Consider the following 13,802-nt stretch of genomic DNA (forward strand, 5'->3'; position numbering starts at 1 on the left):
TAGTGGATCTGAGTGTGATAGAGAGTAGAGTCTTATAAGTAGCTTATCGGGGAGCTGGGCCCTAATTGATATCTGAGTGGAAGTTGGACCCTTAAGATGTCTGATCAATATTAGTTGATCAAAGTATGATGGAAAGTAAAGCCCCGTAAATAGTTGAGCAAATAGCGGGATCCCGATTGATATATGAGTGAAGAGTTGAGCCCTGATTGATATTTGAGAGGGCTAGATTGTGTTGGTACGGGAAGAGTGTGTTGATCCCTTGGCGATCAACTAGGGGGGGGGGGGGGGAATAGTCCTATAAATAAAAACGAATCTTTCTCGAACTTTACAACTTTATTAAAACATACACTTGCATAAAAAGAAATAAGAAGTAACTAGAGACAGAGGCACAAATGGAATTACTTGGTTTGCAATCAACGGATTACTAATCCAAGAAAATTAAAGTTCACTAAAGTCTCTTTCGGACGGAGAAGCCTCTTACAGCAATCAAAACTTACAATTACAAAGCTAAATTTAAATAGAATCAATTACAAGTATTGATTTGAGCTTCTAGGTTCAGGGTTGTATTTATAGTCCTGATCGGGGCACCTAGAAGGGGTTAAAACTTTATGTTGGAGCAATCCCAATGGTCCGCGGGACCATGTGTTTTAGTGTTTGGGCAAAGGGTTTAAGTTAGGTTTACCCTTGTTATTTGATATGTGTACTTGAGTTGTGCAGGACTACAGATGACACATATGACTCAGGTTGACGACTTCGGGTCCGGTGAAGGATGGAGCATCCGAGGGACCGTGGACAAGGCAGCGAGGACAAGGGCCGAGGGAAGCGACTTCGAGGCATACGCGAAGGATGGCATTGGGGACGAGCCGCGGGCTTGGATGCATTCGAGGGACGAGAGCCAAAGGAAGTAGGCTTGAAGGCAAGAGGTCAAGGCTGCAAAGAAGAGTCAAGTGAGTCGTGAGGGTCCGAGTGTGAGAGAAATGTACTCGGGATGGGAAACCCTAAGTTTAGGGTTGTACCAATCGACTGGTACTGGGACCAGTTGACTGGGGGTGAGCACAGAGAGGTTCTGTGCCCGAAATGGCTGGAATCAGTCGACTGGTCTTGGGACCAGTCGACTGGTAGATAGCCGTTGGAGAGCCGTTGGGCTGGCATCAGTCGACTGGTGCAAGGACCAGTCGACTGGTAACGGGCAAATCAGGTTCTGATTTGTTCCAAGCTCTATAAGAAGGAGCTTGGTATGGCCGGCCAAGGTGACGAAATTAGACTTGGTTAAAGCATAATTAGTAGTCACCAAAGTGCTCAAGGTTCCCTTATGTCCAAGTGTTGTTGGTGAGTGTTGTGGTGAGGTTTCTCCACCCACAAGGAGGTTGAGCTAGCCGGAGTTTCCAGGGACTAATCCATCGACGGATTGAGGGATCGTCCACCTTACGGACACGTCGTGGAGTAGGAGCATCATCTCCGAACCACGTTACATTGAACGTGTTAGCGGTTTGGTTTGCATTTCCTTTCTTTGTCTTGTATTTAGTTTAGCTTGTTTGTTTTTATTTGTATTCTGCTGCGCAAGCTAACAATAGTGTAGGAAGCTAACGATTTGGGGGTGCCGTCTATCCAACCCCCTTCAAGCCGACCACTGATCCTCCAACAAGTGGTATCAGAGCGAGGTCGCTCTCCGTCGGACTAAGCGCCGAGGAAGCAAAGATGACCGGCTTGATAGATCCGCCAAAGTTCGAAAGAGGAAGCTTATGGGGCATCACCTTTTGGATGGTGAAGATGAAAAACTTCTTCGAGACGGATTGGGACACAATGATGGTGGTGGAAGAGCCATTTGAAGTTCCTAAAGACAAGAAAGGGAAGAAGCTACGACCACGACATTGGACGGAGGAACAAACCACACGGCCAAAGGCAAACGATAAGGTAATATCAATTTTAATTGATATGTTGCCTAATAATGCTGTGAGTCGTGTAGGTAAATATGAGAATGCCCATGAATTATGGAGCAAAGTGAAGAAATTTCCATGGGAGGAATTTTCACCTGCATAAGAAGAAGAAGAAAAATCCGAAGAAAGTGATGAAGTGGTCCAAGAGGAGAAGAAGGACCAATCGGATGTGGAGCCCAAGGAGATGGTTTTAATGGCTCAAGAAGAGGAGGAGGAGCAACCGGAAGTTAACTCGTGCTCAACTTCCGAGGAGGAGAAGGAGGATGAAGAAGCATCCTTAACATCCTCAAGGGTTGAAGAAGAATCCAAGACGGAGGAAGAAGAGATCTTGGAGGTCAACCTAGTGAGCACCTCCACCGAAGCAAAGTCAAAGGACCACATCATTTGCTTCGGTTGCAATGAGAAGGGACACTACAAGAGTAGGTGTCCAATGAGTAAGAAGAAGGAATCTCCTAAACTCAATTCAATTCCTTTAAAATCTAATTTGAGTTATAGGAAGAAGAAGGAGAAGAAGCACATTAGATGCTTCACGTGTGGAGAACTTGGACACTACCACACAAGATGCTCAAGGAAGGGAGAGTTCAAGAAGTTGGAGCATCTAAAGAAGTGGGAGAAGAAGAAGAGGAGCTCAAGTCAAGGGGGAGCTTCAAGGGTAAGGGAGGTATACCCTAATTTGAAATGTAATTCAAATTCAAACTCTTATGTTCCCATGCATGTTAGGAAAAATAATGTTAATCATTATATGCCCATGCAAAATTTTGGTTTCAAATATCATGATAGGAGTAGGGTAATTGTAGATCAAAACCCTAGGAGACCCATTCATGAAAAATCTAGAAATGGTAGACCTAAGGAGACCCAAGGCATTAATCCCAAGAAGGGGAGACATATTCCTAGAAAGGGTAGGTCTAGGAATGTCCAATTTGGACAAATTAACTCTAGGGTTAGGAACCTAGAGAAGGAGAATCAAGCCTTAAGGGGAAAGCTTGATAAGTTAGAACAATTCCTTAAGAGATTCACTATTGGATCAAAGGGATTGAGTATGGTGTTGGGGAGCCAAAGACCCAACAATGATAGATCGGGTTTGGGATACCGATCTAGTCCCTCCAAGGCCAAAAGGAGACCATGTCCTAGGGTGACACATGATCATGGCAAGGGAGAGTCCTCCAAGGCTAAGGGAAAGTCTTATGCTAGGGTTGCATATGACTATGGCAAGGAAAAGTCATTTAATGGTAAGAAGAAATTAACCAAGGACAAGGTGTCCAAGGTTAAGAAAGTTACGTTTGTAGGCCAAGTGTCACCGGGGGTGGACTGATGTGGCCTAGCCATTGTGGATGAGTCACCTAGGGAGGTGACTAAGGTAAAGAGCTCTAGGGGGAGCTCCAAGAGTCAATTTGGGACCCATGGCCAATGGATCTCAGGTGGGTACTACTTGGGAGTCTAGAGGAGCCATGGAGTGTGCCAAAAGGTTTGGAGATGGATTTGAGTCTCAAACCTAGGGATTTGGCACACATGGTTTATGTTTCATGCAAGAAATATGACATTTGAGGGTCATATAGTATGATAATTGGTTTTGGATGTATAGATGCCATATAAACTAATGCTAGGGATGCATTGTGGGTTGGTATGGGCAAATACATCAAAAGGAAGCCAAAACTAGGACTTTAGGTCAATGTTCAATTGAACCATTTAGCTAGTTTTGGATTTTATGTCAATCTTGGAATTGGTAATAGATACATTTTATAATATATTTTTCCCAAGTAGACAATGGTACAATAGACCTCTCCACAAAATTTGAGAATTTTTGGAGATCTAGGGAATTTCTGGTGCATTTCTGAAGTTGGCCTGAAAAGGCTGATTTTTTCAGAAATAGGGTGCCAGTCGACTGGTACATATACCAGTCGACTGGTAACAGTGTTTTTGAGCACAGAATGTCTCTGTAAGCTCATTTTGTCGATACCAGTCGACTGGTGATGATACCAGTCGACTGGTAACAGTGTTTTTCGACCACAGAATGATTCTGTAAGGTTGTGTCGAAAGGGGCAGTCGACTGATACCAGTCTGAAATTGTTTTCAGTATTAGTTTGTGACCATGTCAACTCGCTTAGATGTATGGGATCCAAGGGGGATTAATACATGAGTTTAGGGTCAGTTTGGATGATAAGTTTTCAACAATTGGGATATTGTTGGAGAACTTTTTGGATGTTAGGTAAAGGGGGAGAAGTAAGGTTTAGTTGGGAAAACCTTTGGTGCCTTTGCGTAGGGGGAGCCTTATGATAGGTTCTTAAAAAGCCTTGTGATAAAATCCTAGCTCAACGGGGAGCTTAGGTGTAGGGGGAGCCTTGTGATAGGTTCCAATGCTTGGTGCATTGTTTCGACGGTTGCCAAGTGTGTAGCCTTGGCAATGTAAGTCCATTCAGCATTATAAGTCCAAGTGTGTAGCCTTGGCATCGTAAGTCCATTCGGCGGAGTAAGTCCAAGTGTGTAGCCTTGGCATCGTAAGTCCATTGTATTAGCATGTTTATTTGCTATTTGTTTTCCCTAACTTAAACGTATTGCCAAACACCAAAAAGGGGGAGATTGTTGGAGCAATCCCAATGGTCTGCGGGACCATGTGTTTTGGTGTTTGGGCAAAGGGTTTAAGTTAGGTTTACCCTTGTTATTTGATATGTGTACTTGAGTTGTGCAGGACTGCAGGTGACACATATGACTCATGTTGACGGCTTCGGGTCCGGTGAAGGATGGAGCATCCGAGGGACCGTGGACAAGGCAGCGAGGACAAGGGCCGAGGGAAGCGACTTCGAGGCATACGCGAAGGATGACATTGGGGACGAGCCGCGGGCTTGGATGCATCCGAGGGACGAGAGCCAAAGGAAGTAGGCTTGAAGGCAAGAGGTCAAGACTGCAAAGAAAAGTCAAGTGAGTCGTGAGGGTCCGAGTGCGAGAGAAATGTACTCGGGATGGGAAACCCTAAGTTTAGGGTTGTACCAGTCGACTGGTACTGGGACCAGTCGATTGGTGGCGACTGATGCACTGTAGCAGAGAGCCGTTGAGATAGCCGTTGGGCTGGCATCAGTCGACTGGTGCAAGGACCAGTCGACTGGTAACGGGCAAATCAGGTTCTGATTTGTTCCAAGCTCTATAAGAAGGAGCTTGGTATGGCCGGCCAAGGTGACGAAATTAGACTTGGTTAAAGCCTAATTAGTAGTCACCAAAGTGCTCAAGGTTCCCTTGTGTCCAAATGTTGTTGGTGAGTGTTGTGGTGAGGTTTCTCCACCCACAAGGAGGTTGAGCTAGCCGGAGTTTCCGGGGACTAATCCACCGACGGATTGAGGGATCGTCCACCTTACGGACACGTCGTGGAGTAGGAGCATCATCTCCGAACCACGTTACATCGAACGTGTTAGCGGTTTGGTTTGCATTTCCTTTCTTTGTCTTGTATTTAGTTTAGCTTGTTTGTTTTTATTTATATTCCGCTGCGCAAGCTAACAATAGTGTAGGAAGCTAACGATTTGGGGGTGCCGTCTATCCAACCCCCCTTCAAGCCGACCACCGATCCTCCAACACTTTATTCCCATCGCATCGGATCGCGACAGCGCGCGTTTGGATAATCTTTCTGGTCCTGACACCTAGAAGGGTTCCGGGCGCCGGACCAGGTCGACACAGCCCCCTGAGTGAGTCACCCAGGGGGCTCCCAGGTGATCTGGGCGCCCAAACCAAGTCAACCTGCATGTTGACTTTTTGGTTAGGGCTCTTGCTCCGGTTCCGCTCGCTTGGGTTCGGGACTCCTGCTCCAGCTCCGCTTACTTGGGCGATTCCTGAAATCTAGAATTGCGTTCACTCGAATCTATTTTCCGGCCTTCTCGAGCAACCTTCCGCTTCGTCTTCTCGTCCATCGGAAACGTCGCGCGCCTCCTCTCGTTTGGCAGCATACTCTTTCGCAGCACCTCGTCCCTCAGACGCATAGAGCCCGCCGACTCTCTCCCGTGTCGTCCTTCTCGCTAGCTACGTCCTTCGCTCGATCTCTTGTGCTTTTAAGTTTCTGCACACTTACCCTCTGTTTGGATGGGGTGAGCGAAGGTTCATTAACGGAAATGGAAGGGAGGGGAATAGGTGGAAAGGGAAGGAAAGTAAAATATTTATATTCTCCTTGTTTGAGAGGGAGAGAAGGTTTATTAACGTAACATGTGTTACCGTGTTTGGGAGGAAAATGTGGGTAATGGAGGTTAAATATATAAAATTACAAAATTACTCTTACTTTTATTAAAACTTAATCGTTCAAAAACCTAATGTATCTTACATACATTTATCGGTTAATAGTCACGCATTCAAATAATTGTAACTCATTTGTTAAAGTCAGCATCGACGTCGAAGTCAGCGTCGACATCGAAGTCGGTGTCGACATCGAAGTCGGCGACATCGATGTTGGAGTCGGCGTCGGCATCGGCGTCAAAGTTGGTATCGGCATCGAGAGAATGTGAGCGTTGGGCAGTGTGAGTAGGACGATTCGAGTGTTTTTCATCGTGATAAAATATACCTAAAATAATAATTTTTAAAATTAATATAATAAAATAAGGATAAAATTAAAACATCATTTTTTTAATTCCATGTACCCTTACTTATATCCTAAATCAGAGCATAAAAAATTATTTCATTTCATGGATAAGAACGATTAAAACTTATTCTTCCTTATCTTTCTTTTTCGTAGCTCACTTCCTTTTAAACATGATTTTAAATTTCCCTTCTTTTTTATCCTTCGCTCCCCTTCGTCATGTCGTCCCAAACAATCCGTTAGACATAGGATATTAAAATATAATAAGATCTAATTTAATCAAAATTATTATAGATACTTATCAAATAAGTTATTTGGACTTACTAACTTATCTTTTGACTGTCACCTGTTCTCGCCAGTTGACGTTTGGACTCCATCTGAGCTCCTCCTCATCCATCATCCACCGTATCAGTGAATCTTTCGATCGGAATACGGTCGAACATACCGGCACGATGGCTGCGATTCCAGTGGCTGATCAGAGCAGAGATCGGCCGGCTGCAGCAAGAGAGAGAGAAGGGGCAAGTGAACGATCTCGCCGACTCAAGGACGGTCGATAGATACGATAACTTTTGGGTTTTACCGTCAGTATCAATTTGGAGAGCAAACTAGCACCATTGGAAGGAAATCCTGTATGCTGTTTGCGAGACACACGGAAGGAAAGTGTAAATGGTCGCTCGGTTGCCGTACGAGCGTATGCTCTCTATCCGACGGGTGGATATGCCCCTGGAGGCCTGGACCCAACATTAGGATTAGGGCGAGGTTTAATCATAGACCTAAACGGCAGATACGCCGCTACTTAAAGCGGCCCACGCAACTCTCATCGCCGACTCTGCCCTTCTTACTTCCTTTCCGGCTACTTGAGGAGGTAGCGGAGACAATCGTCCTAATTTGTCTATATTGCTTCTTTCTGTTTTGATATCTGATCAATGTTTTCATCATTTTGGTCGATGGATCGATCAAAATCGGGTTTTGACGTTTTGATATCTTTGGTTGACATGCAGATATCGTCCTCGAAAGGCAACATGTCGGACGAAGAGCATCATTTTGAGTCGAAGGCAGACGCTGGGGCATCCAAGACCTACCCGCAGCAGGCCGGAACTATCCGCAAGAATGGGTACATCGTAATCAAGGGAAGAGCGTGCAAGGTTGGCATTAATCAGACTTGACCTCTTATTTATTGCTTCGATGTCTTTTAATCATGTTCGTTTGGAAGCACAACTTACTTTTTTTTTTGGACTTACGGTGCTTTTTATACACAGAATTATCTGTTCTGAGTTTGGTATCCTTTTTTTTTTCCTTTTTTTTTTTTTTTTTTTTTTTTTTTGTTTGGTTGATTTACAGTTAACTTGTAATGCTGGTTGCTTGTCTTATATGGTAGAGGATTGTATTGTTTTCTTTTTTTATTCAAATCAGTAGATGTAACTGATTGTTTTAAGAAATTGAAACAACAACAGCTTTTACAATTTTTTCCTTTTTTACTTTTTAATTATGAAGAACGGTTACTTGCATTTCTAGGAGTTACGTTGGTTTAAAGCTTGAGTGTACCATATAAGTTAATATACAAATCTATCCTAATTATTTAACTACAGAAGAAGGGAATAAGTGTTATAGTTTTCACTTATCCTCTATTTCTTATAGTCACAGTAACGAGAAATTAATAGAATTGGCATAATTACATGATTACCCTTTTAAAATTATATACAAATCTATCCTAATTTATAATATTATGTATAAAAAATAGTAAAAAATTCCAACCATCTAGGCTGTGCCTACGCAGCTGAGGTGGTAGGCAGTCATTGTCCGCTCCGTCACTGTCTATTGTCATTTACAACACTGTCTTCTAGGAATGATCCCAACTGTTTTTTTTTTTTTTATGAATGAGGCTATTCAGCCATATCAATCAAATCAACAACAAATTGACATCTGCACCATGTAGGAATTTTTTCTCAAAAAATGTGCCTACAATATGCATAGTTACTACCATCAATGAGTCCCTGCAACCATGTGAATTCAATCAAGTGCATACCAAGACAATTTAGTTTTCCCCACACTTCCTCTACGGGATGTTACCACATGCCTAGTCACATGCATATGCATATGATTATCAAACAGTATTGCATTTGATACCACATTTCCACTGCAGAACATTACCTAGTTTTTATGTGGTACTGGTAGCAAGTAACTTGTCTGTTTAGGAACTCCTTTAAAACTTTGGTTTGAAACATTAAAGTACGATGAACTCGGAAGGAAGACCTAAATGTTGCACTATCCTTTAAATGACCACATATTTTACTGATTGAATCCGGATCAGTCCTAAACAACACCTCAAAACAGTCTTCAGTATTCATGATGATTACAAAGGATTATACAAAAAATATATATTTGAAAGGAGTAGGATATAGAATTTATTGTGCAACAGATTGGAGGCCAACCTTTTAACAGTACTTTTTACAAAAAAATTAAAGTACTCCGCTTATATATGTGGAGAATCTTTGCACGAGCATGATTTTTGAAGACATACAAGGCATCTTTAACTCGAGAATTGTCCTTTTTTGTGAAAGAAGTGGATATTTTGTTTGTTAATATCTGTAACCTTTGGAAATTTGGACATATTTTCTTGCTTGCATATGAGGAAATTGGATGAATTTTAGCAGTTCACTCAGTTCTCACAACAAGAATAGCAAATTTATGTGATTATATCGTACAAATTCTAAGTTGTCTATTCAATTTATATATTCAGTGATTAGTTATTATTATTTTTCTTTTGTTTACATTGTTGATTGCTGCACTAGGTTGTTGAAGTTTCAACTTCCAAGACTGGAAAACATGGTCATGCTAAATGCCACTTCGTAGGTATTGATATCTTCAATGGAAAAAAACTAGAAGATATTGTCCCATCTTCTCATAACTGTGATGTACGTGTCTTCAAATTTTCATCTCTATAAGTTTTTTGCCTAAGAATGCTAATGATGTTTTTCATTCAATTATAGGTTCCTCATGTCACTCGTACTGATTATCAACTTATCGACATCTCTGAGGATGGATTTGTATGCCGTCACTGTGCTTATTATCTCTTGTTTAATCTGTTCATTGGTTAAGCTTGAAGTTTTCCTTCTGCAGGTTAGCCTGTTGACTGACAATGGAAGCACCAAGGACGACTTGAAACTCCCAACTGATGAAGCTTTACTTGCTCAGGTTTTTTGTGCTTGCATTATCAATGTGTTCCTTATTCACTAAGCATTGGCCATTTAGTTGGAACTTCTATGAATCTTCTTCACAAGAGCGCGTCTTATTCTATATTTGTCAATTCTCATCTCATTGCTAATGGCTAGTAGCAATTTTTACCTAGTTTAAACATGGGTTCGTTTGTTTATTTGGAGTTACTTCTATTGTTGCTCCGATATTATTTTACAGTTGAACTGAGTGATATTCTAAATAAAGAATAACCAAATCATTTGGAGCTCTAGAAGCGTAGCTTTTGTTTTAGAATTGCTGATGTTGTGAAATTGTGCTTTATCCTATCATTTCAGCATCTTTTGATTTGGTTGTTCTAGATTATTCTCTGTAGTTTATGCACAAATAACTTGAACGGGTGAATTTATACAAGAGCCAGTTTTTTTGCCCCTTTCTGTTATTGGCCACTGGAATATTTTGTTTATGCATCAATAGTAGCAAGTTGATACTTCAAAGCACACACCATTCAGAAGTATACCGTAATTCATGTGAATTGCCTCACCTATAGAAGACAGAGGTGGTAGAATCAATGATACATCCACAATGTTTTACAGTGCTTTTATTTCTGAGAAGCATGCCATAAGAAAATATAACATCAATTCTGTTTTAATCGACATACAACAGCGAGCAATTCCATGGTTAGGATTAGGAGTGTCTTTGTGGGTTTTTAGTGGTCATATTCCTTGTCATCTAGCGGTTGGAATTTTCTCGTGTATATTTTTCCGAGTAATGTTTTTGTGGATTAGAAGATAACTATCAAATTGTCACCAGTAACTGGACAACTGTGTTGGTGTTTGCAGAATTTCGAACAATAGCTTCAAATGTTCTGAAATACTTGCTACAAAAACCAACTTAAATCTAGCTTGGCCCTGCTCCCTAATTGTAGTTTTTTGCATGATGCAGATCAAAGACGGTTTTGCCGAAGGGAAGGACCTGGTGGTGTCTGTCATGTCTGCAATGGGCGAAGAGCAGATCTGTGCGTTGAAGGACATTGGTCCCAGGTAGATCTCATCCTATAGTGCTTTTGCATTTTAGCAATTGCTACTCTGAGCAACGAAGGCAGTTGTATTGCGGGAGGAACAAATGCCTAATTGCTGCAAGGATTTTAATTCATTCTATCTTGTCTTTTTTTGGATTATAACAATTTGAAGATAAATTAATTATTATTTCTTATCGGATCCGGACTGTAGTAGTCAATCATCGCAATAGAATAGGGGTTGATGCGTAGTACTAATATGGCTGTGGGTCAGGAAAAGGTTAAACGGAGATGTGTTGGACACTGTTCCTTGCACATTTGAGATGAGCATTGCTAAAACAGTGCGTACCAAACTCTTCAATGTATCAATGGTTCTTTGCTTGGTCATTGAGTCATGAATACCGTGAAGTACATGGCATGGGTCCGCTTCGATACACAGATCACCAGCTTGATGCTGTTGCGCTAGCAATTTCATTGACTCTTCTACCAACAATGCCAAACTGACAAGAGATAAAAACTGGCAGTCTGCAGCAATTTAGCCTCTAATAATAAAATGAAACCAGATGTTTTTAATAATCCACTTCTCATAATGTTCACGTGAAACAAATATAAATTGGATTTGCAGAGACCGTGCAGCAGATACTTGGCCACCCAGTGAGACTTGAATCACATGTAGTTAGCTGAACGCCTGGACCTAATTGGCGATGGTCCCCTTTCTTCATAATTGTGAAGGGTAGAAAAGGAGGAACAAGAATTCGAAGTCTCACTTTAGTCAACTCAAAGCATAGGCACTGTGACCCAAGCATGCACTCTAAAGTTGAAAAAAATTGATTGCATGTGATTGATTATGTCTTAAAACTCGTAAAGACTTTGAATTAGGCAAAAAAAAAATAAAAAAAAATTGAAAAGAGCAAACATGATGTCAGCACTAAAAATTAAGGGAGGAGTTCCTGACATAGATTTTCCGATACTCAAATTAGTATATTGGCCGAGCGGAAATAAAAATAGTAGATAAGTATGGATAATCGAGCGTAATTGAGAGTAAATGTGATTTCATGTATCTCGCTAACGGAAAAAACTTTACCTTTATATATTACCTTTCATAATCTTTACAATCATGAAGTGACAGAGAATGTCGAATGTCAGAAGTTGTAGAGTAAAGGAATGTGTACAGCTTGGGAGGCATATTATCACTTCTGTTATTCGTGGGCACCCCTTTTGTAATTTACGTCATTAATGAGGCAGTTGAAGGAATATGTTATCATAAACTGATGGAGTGTAATCATTTTTGAAGAATGTTCTAATGAATGCTCATATTACAATAGAGGAATATTTTATGACAAAACAGTAGTTATTTTGACAGATTATTGTGATTCTTTGACCATGTTGTCTGCCAAATGTATCTTGATCGGATTTTTAAACCGACTGATTGTGTAGTCACCCTTCCCTTAAGCCGCTTGGTTGTGTACTAGGTGATGTCGGAGATCTACTCTAGAAGTAATACGAAGTTAAGTCCTCTAAGTCGGTCGGTTCTTTAGCCGACCATCCATATACTCGGATACTTATCTCTGAGAAATGGAAAATTGAGTCCCAGGAGATTTGATCGGTACTTTAAGCCGATTGTCTAGATGATCGAAGACTTGCCTTTGAAGTGAGAAACTAAGATCTAGAAGTCCGGTCAAGTTTATAAGGAGAGTTGCTTTATATTTATCTTCTGTACGTATAAGAGACTGACACACTGAGTCGTATAAATGACCTGAATTATTACTGATCGATTATACAAAGGAGGATTAACATGTGAGAAAACTCATAGGGTGGACCGGCAGCAGGGTCGACCGGTTACATACTGAGAGACTTGTACTGAGAGGGGAGCTGGACCCTTTTATGTCGGCTAGACGTGTGACCGGTCAGCTCTATGATAGGTCAGACATCCCTTAAATTCGATCGGCTATCGAATGATTTGAGATAGAATAGATGTCTTAATACAGGAATGAAGTACTCGGTCCCCTAAGTATGACCGGCTCACAGGCAGGTCGTCCTACCACCTCCTTTTGACTTTGACTATCACATTACCTTGATTTTGACTGCCATGTTATATTAGAGTCTGTCCGATTATATGCTGAAAAACTTATACTAAGTGGGGAGCTCGACCCTCTTACGTCGATCGAACGTGTGACTGGATAACTTTATGGTAGATCAGACATCCCTTAAACTTGATTGACTATCAAATGATTAGAGATATAATAAATGTCTTAATACGGAAATGAAGTATTAGATCCTCGGACTGATCAACTAAGTAAAATCTTAACTCTTTTTAACTTTAACTATCATGTTATCTTACTTTGACTATAACATCGTATTCGGATCCATCCGTAAGATTCCATATCAGTATGCATATGGTCCACTTGAAACAGAGATAGTATTCATTCTTGTGGATCCTGATTGCTGACTTGTCAGAATTTGTATGGACCTGTTGAAAAATCTCAATTATTTAATCAATCAGTTTAGAATTAATTCAATGGCGAATATAGGTTGTCGATCTATTCACTCAACAAACACTAACGATGTGTATATTTGATCCTTATCCAGATTATAATTGATTCAAATCTGAACAAATCGTTGTCCGATGGTACACCCACACGTGAGTCTTTTGGCTGTGGGGACAGTTGCGAGAGACGTATTTTGAGGTATCAAACTGCACTCAATTTCGCACTGCGAGTTAAACAATTCACAGAAAAATGCCAAAAATTACAGCTTAAGTCTCTTAAACAATGCAGGGGACAGAGATAACATAAGACGGCGTCTCATCTCTGTTCACAAAAATAGAGATTCCATGATTAGCAAGCAACGGGAACTACATGAGGAAGAGTTCCTCTTTTTCAGACATTTTTCACTAATTTAGAAGGGAAGAATCTTGTCTATGAATGAGTTCATCTGGAAGGGATACAGCACAAGCAGCGGCAGCTATGGATTTGTGCTCAAATGATTGAGGAAACGTGGACGCGACAAATGCAAGATGGCTTTTAAATAGGGGCAAAAGATTTCCGCAATTACAGGGGTGTTTTGGTTCCCCACACGTGGGACGATGGGCTAGGAAAATTTCACT

General features: G+C 41.2%; 1 protein-coding gene across 2 annotated transcripts; it reads left to right on the forward strand.

The window, feature by feature from the left end:
* The first annotated feature begins 7,191 nt into the window (after positions 1-7,191).
* On the forward strand, positions 7,192-10,900 carry LOC122028513 (eukaryotic translation initiation factor 5A-2-like). 2 transcript variants are annotated; one of them, XM_042587349.1, is made up of 6 exons: positions 7,192-7,351; positions 7,488-7,631; positions 9,279-9,401; positions 9,477-9,533; positions 9,607-9,681; positions 10,624-10,900. In XM_042587349.1, the coding sequence occupies exons 2-6, from the start codon at positions 7,509-7,511 to the stop codon at positions 10,723-10,725; spliced, it is 480 nt and encodes a 159-aa protein (XP_042443283.1). In that variant the 5' UTR covers positions 7,192-7,351; positions 7,488-7,508; the 3' UTR covers positions 10,726-10,900. The 2 variants fall into 2 exon arrangements, with proteins under 2 accessions (XP_042443283.1, XP_042443284.1); XM_042587350.1 differs by having other exon boundaries at positions 7,286-7,348.
* The last annotated feature ends 2,902 nt before the right edge of the window (positions 10,901-13,802 follow it).

The sequence above is a fragment of the Zingiber officinale genome, chromosome 10B, assembly GCF_018446385.1.
Source record: "Zingiber officinale cultivar Zhangliang chromosome 10B, Zo_v1.1, whole genome shotgun sequence".
NCBI lineage: Eukaryota > Viridiplantae > Streptophyta > Magnoliopsida > Zingiberales > Zingiberaceae > Zingiber > Zingiber officinale.

Excerpts from the sequence above, each read along its gene's own strand:
- LOC122028513 (XM_042587349.1), top strand. The coding sequence starts at position 7,509 with ATGTCGGACGAAGAGCATCATTTTGAGTCGAAGGCAGACGCTGGGGCA. Across the intron at positions 9,402-9,476 it reads CATCTTCTCATAACTGTGAT|GTTCCTCATGTCACTCGTAC; the intron begins GTACGTGTCTTC and ends ATTCAATTATAG. Across the intron at positions 9,534-9,606 it reads ACATCTCTGAGGATGGATTT|GTTAGCCTGTTGACTGACAA; the intron begins GTATGCCGTCAC and ends TTCCTTCTGCAG.